This window comes from Leucoraja erinacea, chromosome 16, assembly GCF_028641065.1.
Source record: "Leucoraja erinacea ecotype New England chromosome 16, Leri_hhj_1, whole genome shotgun sequence".
Classification (NCBI taxonomy): domain Eukaryota; kingdom Metazoa; phylum Chordata; class Chondrichthyes; order Rajiformes; family Rajidae; genus Leucoraja; species Leucoraja erinaceus.
Genome location: NC_073392.1, coordinates 34,770,660 through 34,783,868, shown reverse-complemented (window position 1 = coordinate 34,783,868; position 13,209 = coordinate 34,770,660). Strand labels below are relative to the sequence as shown.

The 13,209-nt window shown below is 41.9% G+C and overlaps 1 protein-coding gene across 2 annotated transcripts in view; it reads left to right on the top strand.

Annotated features, from left to right (window-relative positions):
* Positions 1–13,209, top strand: part of LOC129704793 (mitochondrial mRNA pseudouridine synthase RPUSD3-like) — a 32,568-nt gene that overhangs the window by 2,810 nt on the left and 16,549 nt on the right. For both annotated transcript variants that reach the window (XM_055648142.1, XM_055648143.1), the window contains exons 2-5: positions 5,743–5,907; positions 6,257–6,388; positions 7,259–7,419; positions 12,945–12,989. In XM_055648142.1, coding sequence (XP_055504117.1) covers positions 6,258–6,388; positions 7,259–7,419; positions 12,945–12,989 — 337 coding nt within the window. In that variant the 5' untranslated portion in view covers positions 5,743–5,907; position 6,257. The remainder of the gene's footprint in view (positions 1–5,742; positions 5,908–6,256; positions 6,389–7,258; positions 7,420–12,944; positions 12,990–13,209) is intronic.

The following is a 13,209-nucleotide window of genomic DNA, read 5'->3' as shown; positions in this document are numbered from 1 at the left end:
AGGTCTAAACTACCATTTCATCATCCTGCTCACTCCTCATACACTAGAACATTTGAGAGAATTATCCCCATCGGTGAGGAGGTGGCAGAAGTGAAGAGCATACTCCAACTACGAACATGCTGATATAATCTGACACTCAGGTTTAGCTGTAGGTCAAACAAGATGCAAGCACTGAGTGTCTCTGATATTCAGAAATATTAAAAAAAAACATGCAAACAATGCCAAAACCAAATCAATGATTACATTATAAAACATTATCGTAAATATAAATGCCGTAGGAAAACGAGCAATAAAATGGAGACACAAAGAACTTCAGATGCTGGAATCTGGAGCAAAATAAAGCATGGGAGGAACTCAGTGGGTCGGGCAGCATCAGAGGAGGGAATGGGCAGGTGATGTTTCTGATCGGCACCCTTCTTCAGCCTGAAAAAAGATCCATTGATATTACCTGACCCACCGAGTTCCTCCAGCACTTTGTGCTTTGTTGAGGAAAATGAGCAAGTTCGTTTCCCATGACTGGTGCAGCAGATGATAGTCAGTCACAGCCCAGTTAACACCGATAAGAACGCCATCTGGTTTTAGTGCTTGTCTGCTGGGAGTTTCAAGCCTCCTGACTCTCATGTAGCAAAAGGCCAACAGTTTTTACATGGAACTTCCAGTATTTGTCAGGGCACTTTGGATTTATTTGGTGCTATTTTTTTGTTTCAGTAACGAACATTTTGAGCTGTATTTATGACCCGTAGAATGTTGTGTAAAGAGCCTGTCCCACTTTCATGAGTTATTCACAAATTCTCCTGAGTTTTCCCCATGATTCAAACTCGCAGAATGTTAGTAACGAGTCCGTAGGAGGTCGCAGGAGTTTGTAGATATATCGTAGCGGCTCGTTATGCCAGCCGTAGGTACTCGTGGCATCAGGTAAGTCGGGGCGTTTTTTCCAGCCTGATAAAAAATGTCCATGAGTAAAAAAAATGTTCGGGATGAAAGAAATTGCAACTTTTTACTCATTGAAATAGCCGTGGGAATTCGTAGACATACTCGTAGGAGTTCGTGAACATAGTCGTGGGAGTTCGTAGATTCCCACGACCTTGATTTTTTTTTTAGGACCTTTAAACTCGGCAGAGGTTTTGAATTAGTCGTGAAAGTGGGACAGGCCCTTAAAATAGAACAGAATATCAATATCAAATGTCTCAGCTGCTCATAAACCACATTCCTTGCCCCCTCTGTAAATACCAACGCATCCAGAATGCCCTTTCTATGGAATCCCAGGGATTGCAAATATTGACACATTCCCAGGGTAAACTCTACCCGTGACCTTTAAACTGGCGCACCCCGGGAAATTCTCTGCAAATAATGAGATTCTTTCACAATCTAGCAAATATTTTTTACTTATTTATTTATTTTCAAATATTTTTATTAGAAGCAATGTACAGTCGTATAAACCATGGCATGTAACATAATACATTTCGTGTACAACTTCTTGTTTTAAATTTAACAATAGAAAAATAACAGACGCAAGAAAATAAGAAAAAATAAAAGATTAAGGAAAGTAGTGATGTGTCGGCCCCAGATGTTAACCATATAACATATAACCATATAACAATTACAGCACGGAAACAGGCCATCTCGGCCCTACAAGTCCGTGCCAAACAACTTTTTTTCCCTTAGTCCCACCTGCCTGCACTCATACCATAACCCTCCATTCCCTTCTCATCCTTATGCCTATCCAATTTATTTTTAAATGATACCAACGAACCTGCCTCCACCACTTCCACTGGAAGCTCATTCCACACCGCTACCACTCTCTGAGTAAAGATTTTTACAATTAATAGTTTGTGGATAGATAGAGAGAAAGAGCCCATAGAGATATAGAAACCAAGAGAAGACCAGAAAGAAACAGCAAAGAAAGAAATTTTAAAAAAAGGGGGGAAGAAAGAAAAAAAAGACAGAAGAGAAAAGGAATATACCTACTTCATATCTTTCCGCACCCCTCACCCAGTTCTAAAATGGTTAATTTCCAGAGTTATGTTGCACCATATTATACTTGTAATAAATCGATGAAAACGTGAATTGGCCAAGATTGACTGGCAATTAATTCTAAAAGGGTTGACGGTGGATATGCAATGGAAGGCATTTAAAGACTGCATGGATGAACTACAAAAATTGTTCATCCCAGTTTGGCAAAAGAATAAATCAGGGAAGGTAGTGCATCCATGGATAACAAGGGAAATCAGGGATAGTATCAAAGCAAAGGATGATGCGTACAAACTAGCCAGAAAAAGCAGCATACCGGAGGACTGGGAGAAATTCAGAGACCAGCAGAGGAGGACGAAGGGCTTAATTAGAAAAGGAAAAATGGATTATGAAAGAAAACTGGCAGTGAACATAAAATCTGACTGCAAAAGTTTTTATAGATATGTGAAAAGAAAGAGATTAGTTAAAACAAATGTAGGTCCCTTGCAGTCAGAAACAGGTGAGTTGATCATGGGGAACCAGGATATGGCGGACCAATTGAATAACTACTTTGGTTCCGTCTTCACTAAGGAAGACATAAATGATCTGCCGGAAATAGCAGGGGCCCGCGAGGAATTGAGTGAAATCCAGGTTAGTCGGGAAGTGGTGTTGGGTAAATTGAATGGATTAAAGGCCGATAAATCCCCAGGGCCAGATAGGCTGCATCCCAGAGTACTTAAGGAAGTAGCTCCAGAAATAGTGGATGCATTAGTAATAATCTTTCAAAACTCCTTAGATTCTGGAGTAGTTCCAGAGGATTGGCGGGTAGCAAACGTAACCCCACTTTTTAAGAAGGGAGGGAGAGAGAAAACGGGGAATTACAGACCAGTTAGCCTAACATCGGTAGTGGGGAAACTGCTAGAGTCAGTTATTAATGATGGGATAGCAGCACATTTAGAAAGTGGTGAAATCATTGGACAAAGTCAGCATGGATTTACGAAAGGTAAATCATGTCTGACGAATCTTATAGAATTTTTCGAGGATGTAACTAGTAGCGTGGATAGGGGAGAACCAGTGGATGTGGTGTATCTGGACTTCCAGAAGGCTTTCGACAAGGTCCCACATAAGAGATTAGTATACAAACTTAAAGCACATGGCATTGGGGGTTCAGTATTGATGTGGATAGAGAACTGGCTGGCAAACAGGAAGCAAAGAGTAGGAGTAAACGGGTCCTTTTCACAATGGCAGGCAGTGACTAGTGGGGTACCGCAAGGCTCAGTACTGGGACCCCAGCTATTTACAATATATATTAATGATCTGGATGAGGGAATTGAAGGCAATATCTCCAAGTTTGCGGATGACACTAAGCTGGGGGGCAGTGTTAGGTGTGAGGAGGATGCTAGGAGACTGCAAGGTGACTTGGATAGGCTGGGTGAGTGGGCAAATGTTTGGCAGATGCAGTTTAATGTGGATAAATGTGAGGTTATCCATTTTGGTGGCAAAAACGGGAAAGCAGATTATTATCTAAACGGTGGCCGATTGGGAAAGGGGGAGATGCAGCGAGACCTGGGTGTCATGGTACACCAGTCATTGAAGGTAGGCATGCAGGTGCAGCAGGCAGTAAAGAAAGCGAATTGCATGTTGGCTTTCATAGCAAGAGGATTTGAGTATAGGAGCAGGGAGGTTCTACTGCAGTTGTATAGGGTCTTGGTGAGACCACACCTGGAGTATTGCGTGCAGTTTTGGTCACCAAATCTGAGGAAGGACATTATTGCCATAGAGGGAGTGCAGAGAAGGTTCACCAGACTGATTCCTGGGATGTCAGGACTGTCTTATGAAGAAAGACTGGATAGACTTGGTTTATACTCTCTAGAGTTTAGGAGATTGAGAGGGGATCTTATAGAAACTTACAAAATTCTTAAGGGGTTGGACAGGCTAGATGCAGGAAGATTGTTTCCGATGTTGGGGAAGTCCAGGACAAGGGGTCACAGCTTAAGGATAAGGGGGAAATCCTTTAAAACCGAGATGAGGAGAACTTTTTTTCACACAGAGAGTGGTGAATCTCTGGAACTCTCTGCCACAGAGGGTAGTTGAGGCCAGTTCATTGGCTATATTTAAGAGGGAGTTAGATGTGGCCCTTGTGGCCAAGGGGATCAGAGGGTATGGAGAGAAGGCAGGTACGGGATACTGAGTTGGATGATCAGCCATGATCATATTAAATGGCGGTGCAGGCTCGAAGGGCCGAATGGCCTACTCCTGCACCTAATTTCTATGTTTCTATGTTTCTAAAAGAGACCATATCTTTAAGAATTGTTCTGATTTTCCTGCTAGGACGAATCTCATATCTTCGAGATGTAACGTTTCAGACATTGTCTCTAGCAAGTATTGGCACTCAGAATTCCCTGTAAATTATTGCCTGCTCCTGGAGTCGCCTGTAAATATTAAAACACTCCTCAGTTTCTCTCTGATACTGACACACCCAGGCTGCGTGTAAATGTTGGTGTACTCCAGGGATTCCCCCACACTTACTGTAATACTCTTGGGATCTCTTCTAAGTACTGATACATTCCTAGGATCCTCTATAAATACAGTCACATCTCTGGGGATAACATTCACATACAGACAGACCTACAGGTTCTCTTATTAAAAAAATAATGTTCACTTATACCTCAACATACCTACTGAAACCAATTACGAATTTGAACACCTCCTTTGCAAACACTGACACATTCCCCAAGGTCTCCACACACATTGATCCAATCTCAGGAATTCATTGAAACCAGTGATTTTGCTGCCAAGGAATATCCTGCATGTTCCTGATATATTCCTAGAGTCCTTTTGGAAATATTGACACATTCCTATGGATACAGGTTGCCCCAACTTCAAAAAGCTGCATTGGTGCCTCAAGAGAGGCCTCAGCCAAGGAATTGGATCCATCGGTATCAATGTTTCATGCACAAGTCATGCAGAAAAATGAATTAACATGTTGGATCCTGCAAGTGATCATTGTAGTGAAATTGGCCAGGGCACTTCCATTTGCAATTTGTTTTAGAAGATCTGGCATTTTTCTGTCATCAGTCATGCATCAAAAACACACTAGAAATATAAAATTATGGCATAAATAGGGTAGACAGTCGGAACCTTTTTCCCAGGGTGAAAATATCAACCTAAGTGTGCATTCCCCATCCCCTGCAGGTTCTTCCCATATATCTCAGTGGCAGAAGTTAGGTCTGCTTTCATGAGGGTAAATTCTCGGAAAGCGGCTGACTGGATGGTGTACCTGGACATGTTCTGAAAACATGCTCCAATCTACCAGCCACAGTGTGTGTGGACATGAGGCCATGGTGGTGTAGAGGTAGAGTTGCTGCCTTACAGACACCCGGGTTTGACCCAGACCAGGGTTGCTATCTGTACTGTATTTGTACGTTCTCCCCATGGGTTTTCTACGAGATCTTCGGTTTTCTCCCACACTCCAAAGGCGTACAGGTTTATAGGTTAATTGGCTTGATATAAGTGTAAATTGTCCCTAGTGTGTGTAGGAAAGTGTTAATGTGCAGGGATCGCTGGTCAGTGCGGACTCAGTGGGCCGAAGGGCATGTTTCCACGCTGTATCTATATTTTTTGCACTAGTTTGGATTGCTCCACCACTCTGCCGATTTGCACTAATTGTATTTAGCAGTACTATATGTACGCTATTTACTCTGTAAGCTTTATGTGTGCTAGAATTGTCGCAACACCCTGGTGTATATAACAACTAATATGAACCAGTTTTTACATTTCATTTTTCTTTAGGGCGGCACGGTGTCACAGCAGTAGAGTTGGTGCCTAACAGCGCCAGAGACCCAGATTCGATCTTGACTACGGGTGCTGTCTGTACGGAGTTCGTACGTTCTCCCCGTGACCACGTGGGTTTTCTCTGGGTGCTCCAGTATCCTCCCACACTCCAAAGACGTACAGGTTTGTAATTGGCTTTGGTAAAAATTGTTAAGTGTCCCTGGTGTGTATAACAGTACTAGTGTACGGGGATTGCTGGTTGGCATGGACTCGATGGCCCGAAGGACCCGTTTCCTCGCTGTATCTCTAAAGATGAAAGACTTTATAATACAGCAGGCAGAATAGTATAACAGAGGTGGTGGCCATTTGTTCACACTGAGCCATGAAGCTGGTTACTCTCAGCTCTTTTAAGGGGACAATAGGTGAACGTTTAGTTGATTTGTGCTTTAGGAGTTCCAGCAGAATTGTTAGGAGTGTTTAATGAACTTCAAATTTGACAGTCATCGATGAGTGTGTTTTAAATTAATTTTAGGATGAATCAGATGTGGAAACAAACATATGTAGGAACTGTGACCCTAGCCAGCACCATGCAGGGTCAATCTTGTCCGTTTGTTCGAAGACTTGTAACCAACTTAGCTTCATCTTCGCTCAGTACTGTGCCCAGGTGAGTTTATTTTTCTCTCCAAAATTTAGATGTCTTTTTATGTCTGATCGCATTTGAATATTTAGTTGTCTTTGCGCATAAAATGAGGAGAGTTTCAGTTGTATCATTAGATTAAAAACCCACAAAACTCATTGTGTCATCAGGATGCAGCCTTGATTTTCAAATTATTCTCAGGAGTTGGTATTACTCCAGCTAAAATCTTATTGTTTAGTCTCGTTTATTGCCAATTGTACCGAGGTAGAGTTTTTTGTTATGTGCTAACCAGTCATCAGAAAGACTATACATGATTACTACAATTAAACTGAAAAAGGTTAATGAATTGGACTGCCAAATTGTAGGAACTACTTAAAATTAAGTTTAAACATGTTTGTAACTGAAACCTTTACATATATAATGCAATGCATATTTACAATGCACATAACTGGGTCCATTGTCCATGGATTATAAATTAATTTTCTGTGTATAATGATTAGATGCAGTGATAGTGATTTTAACTGAGCTCAGGCTATACATTGACAGAGCACAGACTAATAATTGTCAGCACTGTTGTGTGATGAATGCAATTAGTTTGCTATTATTATTGATAGCCGTTTGTTCTGAAGTCACGTAAGCCATGTAAAGGCAGGATTTCTGGGATGACAGATCAAGAGGTACCATGAAACTTGCAAGAGTTGGATTACACCACTTTCCTGCCGGAGGTTATACATTTGGGAGATTTCTTTACATATTTAATTGGTATTGTCAATGGGATGACCAACGGTATTGTGATTCCATTTGAGAGCTATGAGTAGTGCTGGAATAGGAGTTCAAAGACAGCGATGATTGAGGCCAGCTCTGTTTTTCTCTTCATTCCCTCTACCTCTGTTTCAGGTCTAATATAAAACCAAAGGGTCAAATGCACAAACAAAGGCAGCATGTGAAAAGCATCAAAGGTGTTAGTATCCTCCAGGATCCAGGTATCCCAGTGCTCAGAAAGCTGACCAGACAAGGGCTTGTGGAACTGATCGCATCCAGTGTGGTATACCAAGAATGTAAGTGTTCACTTCAATACAATCAACTCCACAATTTGAAATTGTGTAAAAGATGCTTGTGGTAAACATGTCAGGGTGTGATCAAGGAATGTTCTCCATTAGGGCAGGGAATCACTTGGCACACGTATTTCTGATCACTGTAGCGGCACAGGCAATGATCGGTTCCTCAATGTGTATAGACATAACTATGTCTATACATAGTTATACATATACATAGTTAATATATCTATAGACATAACTGTATAGATATATTTGTTCAAAAAAAATTCTGAAAAATAATCCAGGGTTAGAACTATAACAACTGGGACTTGAAAATGGCATCAAATCTGGTGACTCTGTATACTGTCTCAGTGTACTGCTACTACACACTTGTACTGTATCTGAGATGCTTATCTATATCTAAGTGTTTATGTGTAGGGATACTTGTACTGAACTGCATACAAAAATGAATTTCACTGTACCTTGATCCATGTGTCAAATGAAGTACCATTGAACCATTGATCTGCAGATAGATTTTTTTGAACAAATCTAATCTAGAGACATGGACATATTGAGAACCACTCATTGCCTGTAGATACAGGGATCAGTTTCCAGGCCACTTATGTCGAGTGGCTTTATGCTGTGCACTGTTGTAATGGAGAGCATTATTTGTTTACACAACTGTGCCTTGTGATTTTAAAACCCATAGCTGCTTCTTGGTATCAATATATTCAATAGTAGTAATTTCTTAACGTGCAATTTCTTTTAAGTATCGAAATGTATTAATGTGTTGATTAGTGCGTGAACATTGCCGGACATTTTTATGTTTCTTTGGTGTTATATGGGTACAGAGGCCCTTTTTTTCCATCAGTGGAGGGTTTCTGCCCCTAATCTTTGTAGCAAACTTGAGTTGGGATTATGCGATTTATTTAAGAGGACAAAAAGTGTGCCCAAAGGTGTGCATTAGGCTTGGGAAGGTCAGTCCAATATATTCCATCTATGCAAAAGAAAAAAGTAAGTCACACATTTATTTGTTTTCTTTCTTTTGGACCTTCACAGCAAAGGAAGCATACTTTTTTACTCCAGTTTTTTGTACATAAAAAGTTCCCACAAGTAGTTCTGTTGTAGAGTTGGAAGAAAGGTCCTGACCCACAACGTCATCTATCCATTCCCTCCACAGATGCTGCCTGACTCAGTGAGTTTCTCCTGATTTTAGCTCTGTTATTATAGGTATTAACTCACAGTGGGTGTTAAAGTATGCAAAAGTTTCCTTTAACATTCCTGTGTTAAAGCCTGTGGATAATAATACTGAATGAGAGTTAAATATCGGCTGGGTCTTGGGATAGTTTCCGGTAGTTGTTCAAAATGTGTGATAGAATCTTTTGCATGCAGACGAGAGAGTACACAGGACCTTTAAAAGCTGCCCCTTCCATAATACCGCACCGTGAATACTGCACTGGAGTGGCAGCTGCGATTGTTACGGTCGGGTCATGAGAGCAGAACTTAAATCTGCAAACAAAATGTGTAGGAAGGAACTGCAGGTGCTGGTTTATACTGAAGATAGACACAAAATGCTGGAGTACCGCAGCAGGACAGGCAGCATCTCTGGAGAGAAGGAATGGGTGACATTTCGGGTTGAGACTGAAGAAGGGTCTCGACTCGATACGTCACATTCCTTCTCTCCAGACATGCTGCCTGTCCCCGCATTTTGTGTTAAATCTGCAAACCTCTGACTATAAAGAGGCTGCTGACAGCTGAACCACTGCTGAAACCTAATTGAGGTGGAACATACGGGTACATATCTAGGATTGGTGACTCAAGTATCTTAAGACATAAATCTGAGCTTGTGTCTCAGGCCAGCAGGCCAATTTATCAATTGCTGACTCCGAATCTGTGCCCTTGTGTGCTGCGTTTAACCCTGAGATAATGTGCGACTGGCTTCTATGCTTATGCTGGGTAAATATCAATTGCACCTATCTCAAACATGATGATGACCACTCTGGTGCCATGTTTGTTAGTCATTGATTACTGTCATATGTAAATAATTGAGACAGATATAGGGAGTCCCTGCTTGAATTTTACCACAGAAGTCACTGATTTTCCTACAAACCAAAAAATAAATTGCTGGAGGAAGAAGACACAGAGTGCTGGAGTGAGCTTCTCTGGAGAACACGGATACGTAACCTTTCGGTTCGGGATACTTCTTCTGACTGATTGTATCGCTTGCCAAACTTTGCCCCACTCTCTATTCCATCTGTTTCCCCCTTCTGAAATCTGTCTGAGGGAGGGTCCCAGCACAAAACGTCACCAATCCACGTTATTCTGTGATGCTGCCTGACCCATTGTTACTCCAGCACTTTGCGTCCTTCAAGTAGTTGTTGACCTCTTGTGTTTAAATTAGAAAATATATCTAGTATTCAAAGAAAGACAAGTTATGATTGCTTCCATTGATGAGAACAAGAAAACAAAAACTATTCAAAGGAAAATATTGTAGCATTATAAGTTATAATTATTGTCTCATTATAAGTTGTGGTGCTGTTAATATTCGCCTCCTTTGTTCCTGATTACCTAAAAAAAACCGATTTCATGGTTAAATTATCTTAAAAACCAGCTTTTTAATATTTCTTTACCGCCTGAAGATAAGTGAGTCGTGATAGGAATAATACTGCATAAAACTATAAAGGGTTCTTTGTTTGTTCCTTGGCAAAAAAAACATTTAGATTTCTGCTTCAGAAAGCATTTTGTGGAACATGGGGAGTCACGACTTGTTTTCTCGTTGCAAAGGCTCTTTAGATAATGAAGCAGTCTGTGTGAACGCAGTTAGACTTGGACAATATCCAAGCTTGCGCTGATAGCTGACTGTTTCGGATTAAAGTGAATCCACTTGATTCATTGACAGTCAATAATCTTGCCATTCACAAATGTTGCTACAGCTATCATGAAGTAAGATAAATTTAGCTTACCAGCCATATAATCACTAGCCACTTGAACAAATCAGATATGTCTTATTGAGGAGAGTGTTTGATGTTTTGAATCCCCATGTTGTTCTGTAACCTACAATGTACAAAACAGGAGTGTGACAGAACACTCTCCACTTAGATAGTACGGGTGTCAGAGGATATGGGAATTCAGGAGACTGGCGTTAGATAGATAGATCAGCCATGATTGAATGGCGGAGTAGACTTGATGGGCCAAATGGCCTAATTCTATCCTATCCCTTATGACCTTGTGATGAATGCATGAAATTAGCCAGGACACCATTCATGATTATATCATGTTCCCCATAGCACCCTGGTTCTTCTCCCCACCCCCCCCCCCATCCTATTCGTCCAACCCCCCCACATACTCTACCTACTGGATCCCATTCCCCACATTTCCATCCACTTCACCCACCCCTCCCTCTGTTGCTTCCATCTTCCACCGCCCCTCCTTATTCACATCCTTCTTCATATCCTTAGTGTTTTAATTGTCATTTCGTACCTACTTTCTTTTATAAAAAGTAACGAGGTATAACTTCTCCTGACTGGTTTGTGGTGGTACAAGATCTCTTTTTCTCCACATTTACATGGGCATTTAGGGGCAGATTCATCATTGATTGTGCCAACATAGTTCAGGTTCTGTGAATGAATAAATACAAAAATATTGACATTGGTTTAATCTTGTCCCGTGTACCAAGATACAGTAAAGAAACATTGTTTTGCCTGCTATCCAGTCAAATCCCACCATACGTGAGTACATCAGGGTAGCGCAAAAGATGAAATGAACTGAGTACAGATTATGATGTTACAACCGCAGAGAAAAGTGTAGCTAAAAAATAAGCAAGGGCCAAAATGGAGTAGACTGGGAGATCAGATATTCATCACTGCCATATGAGATGTCTGTACAAAGTCTAAAACAGTGGGGAAGAATCTGTTCTTGAATCTGGTGCTGCGTGTCTTCAAGTTTTTGTATCTTCTGCTGATGGGAGAGGGGAGAAGAGAAAATTATGGGGATATGAATGGTTCTTGATTATACTGGCAGTTTTCCCAAAGCTTCCCAGTGAAGTGCAGCTGGAGTCTATAGGGGAGGGAGGCTGGTTTGTGTGATAGACTGGATTGTGTTCACAACTCATTGTGGTCTTGGACAGACGTTGCCATGTAGAGCTGTCATGCATTCCCATAGGTATTTATGTTGCTTTTATAGAAATTGGTAAGGGTTATTGGACACATGCCAAATATCCTTAGTCTTCTGAGGAAGGAGAGGCATTGGAGTGCTTTCTCAAGTCAACCATCGATGTGTTTGGATTAGGATAAATTGTTGATGACATTTACACCTAGGAACTTGTAACGAGCATTCCCCAATCTGCATCAATGGTGTTGAAGTGGACCATCTCCATCTCCACTAGATTGGGGCATGTCTGTGGCGGTGCCTTGGGGCAGCAGCTCGACTACAGTCCGTCCGTCTTTTCTTTCTTTTTGTCCCGTTAGGTGTATGTTTTTGGTTTTAGTTTTTAAGCTGTGTATAGGCGGGGGTGGGGGGGGGGAGGGCGATGAGAGCTGTGGTGGCGTGTGGCTGTGACCGACTTCGGAGCTTCGGAGGCTCCATCACCCGGCGCGCCCCATAACGGCCGTGTGACTTACCATCGCCCGCGGGGGCTTTAACATCAAGACCCGGAGCAGGGCATTACATCGCCCGGCACGGCCTTATCGGCAGCGGGACTTACCATCGCCCGCCGGGGGCTTTAACATCGGGAGAAGAATAAAGTACAGGGGAGAGACAAGACTTTGCCTTCCATCACAGTGAGGAGGTGTTTGGAGATTCACTGTGATGGATGTCTGTGTGAATTGTGTGTGTGTCTTGGTTTTTTTCTTGCTCGTATGACCGCAGAAACGAAATTTTGTTTGAACTTGGATTCAAATGATAATAAACGATGTTGTATTGTATTCCATCCCGTTCCCGATGTTCACAACTAACTTCTGGCTGACATTGAAGGAGAGATTGTTGTCATGACACCATGCTGTTAAGCTCGCTCTCTCCTTCCTGTACTCTGTCTTGTCATTGTTTGAGTTACAGCCCACTATGGTGTTGCCATCTGCAAACGTGTAAACGGAATTAGAGCAGAATTTGGCCGCACAGCAACGGGTGTACAAGGAGCTTAGTGACGGGTTGAGGACGCAGCCTTGCAGGGCACCATTGTTGAGAATTATTATTGAGGATGTTTTGTCACCTAGCCTTTCTGTTTGCAATCTATGGTTCAGGAAGTTGAAGATCGGGGGGAGGGGGGATGGGGGTGGGATGGTGGTTCTGAGTCCCAGACCCAGGAGCTTGGAAATGAGTGCAGTTATAGTCACTAAATAGGAGTCTGACATACATGTCCTTGTTATACAAATGTTGCATGGATGAGGGGGGGGGGGTGATATGGCTAGTGAGATGGCCAAACTTTGATTATCTGCAACCATTTCTGCTGTGTGTTTTATTGTGAATAATCTAATTCGCTGTCTCACTGATCTAATCTGCAACTAATCTTCACTGACCCACTGATCACTGTCTATTTGGTTTTCAAACAGATCCTCTAATCGGCATTAATAAGCCAGCAGGACTCTCCATCACAGGTAAAGGCAGGTATATTTTGAGCTGAAGTATGTTACATCTTTCCATTAAATCGCTGGAAATCCATATGTGTTCAAACTGAAGCTAATTGCTGCCTGTTAAAGCAAGACAATTCGCCACTCCTTGGGCCTTTCTTGACTACAGTTAAATATTGTATCGGAGAGATCTGGGCAACCTTGTCCAAGCAACACAAGTGCAATGAGTAATTAAAGAGGAAATTGG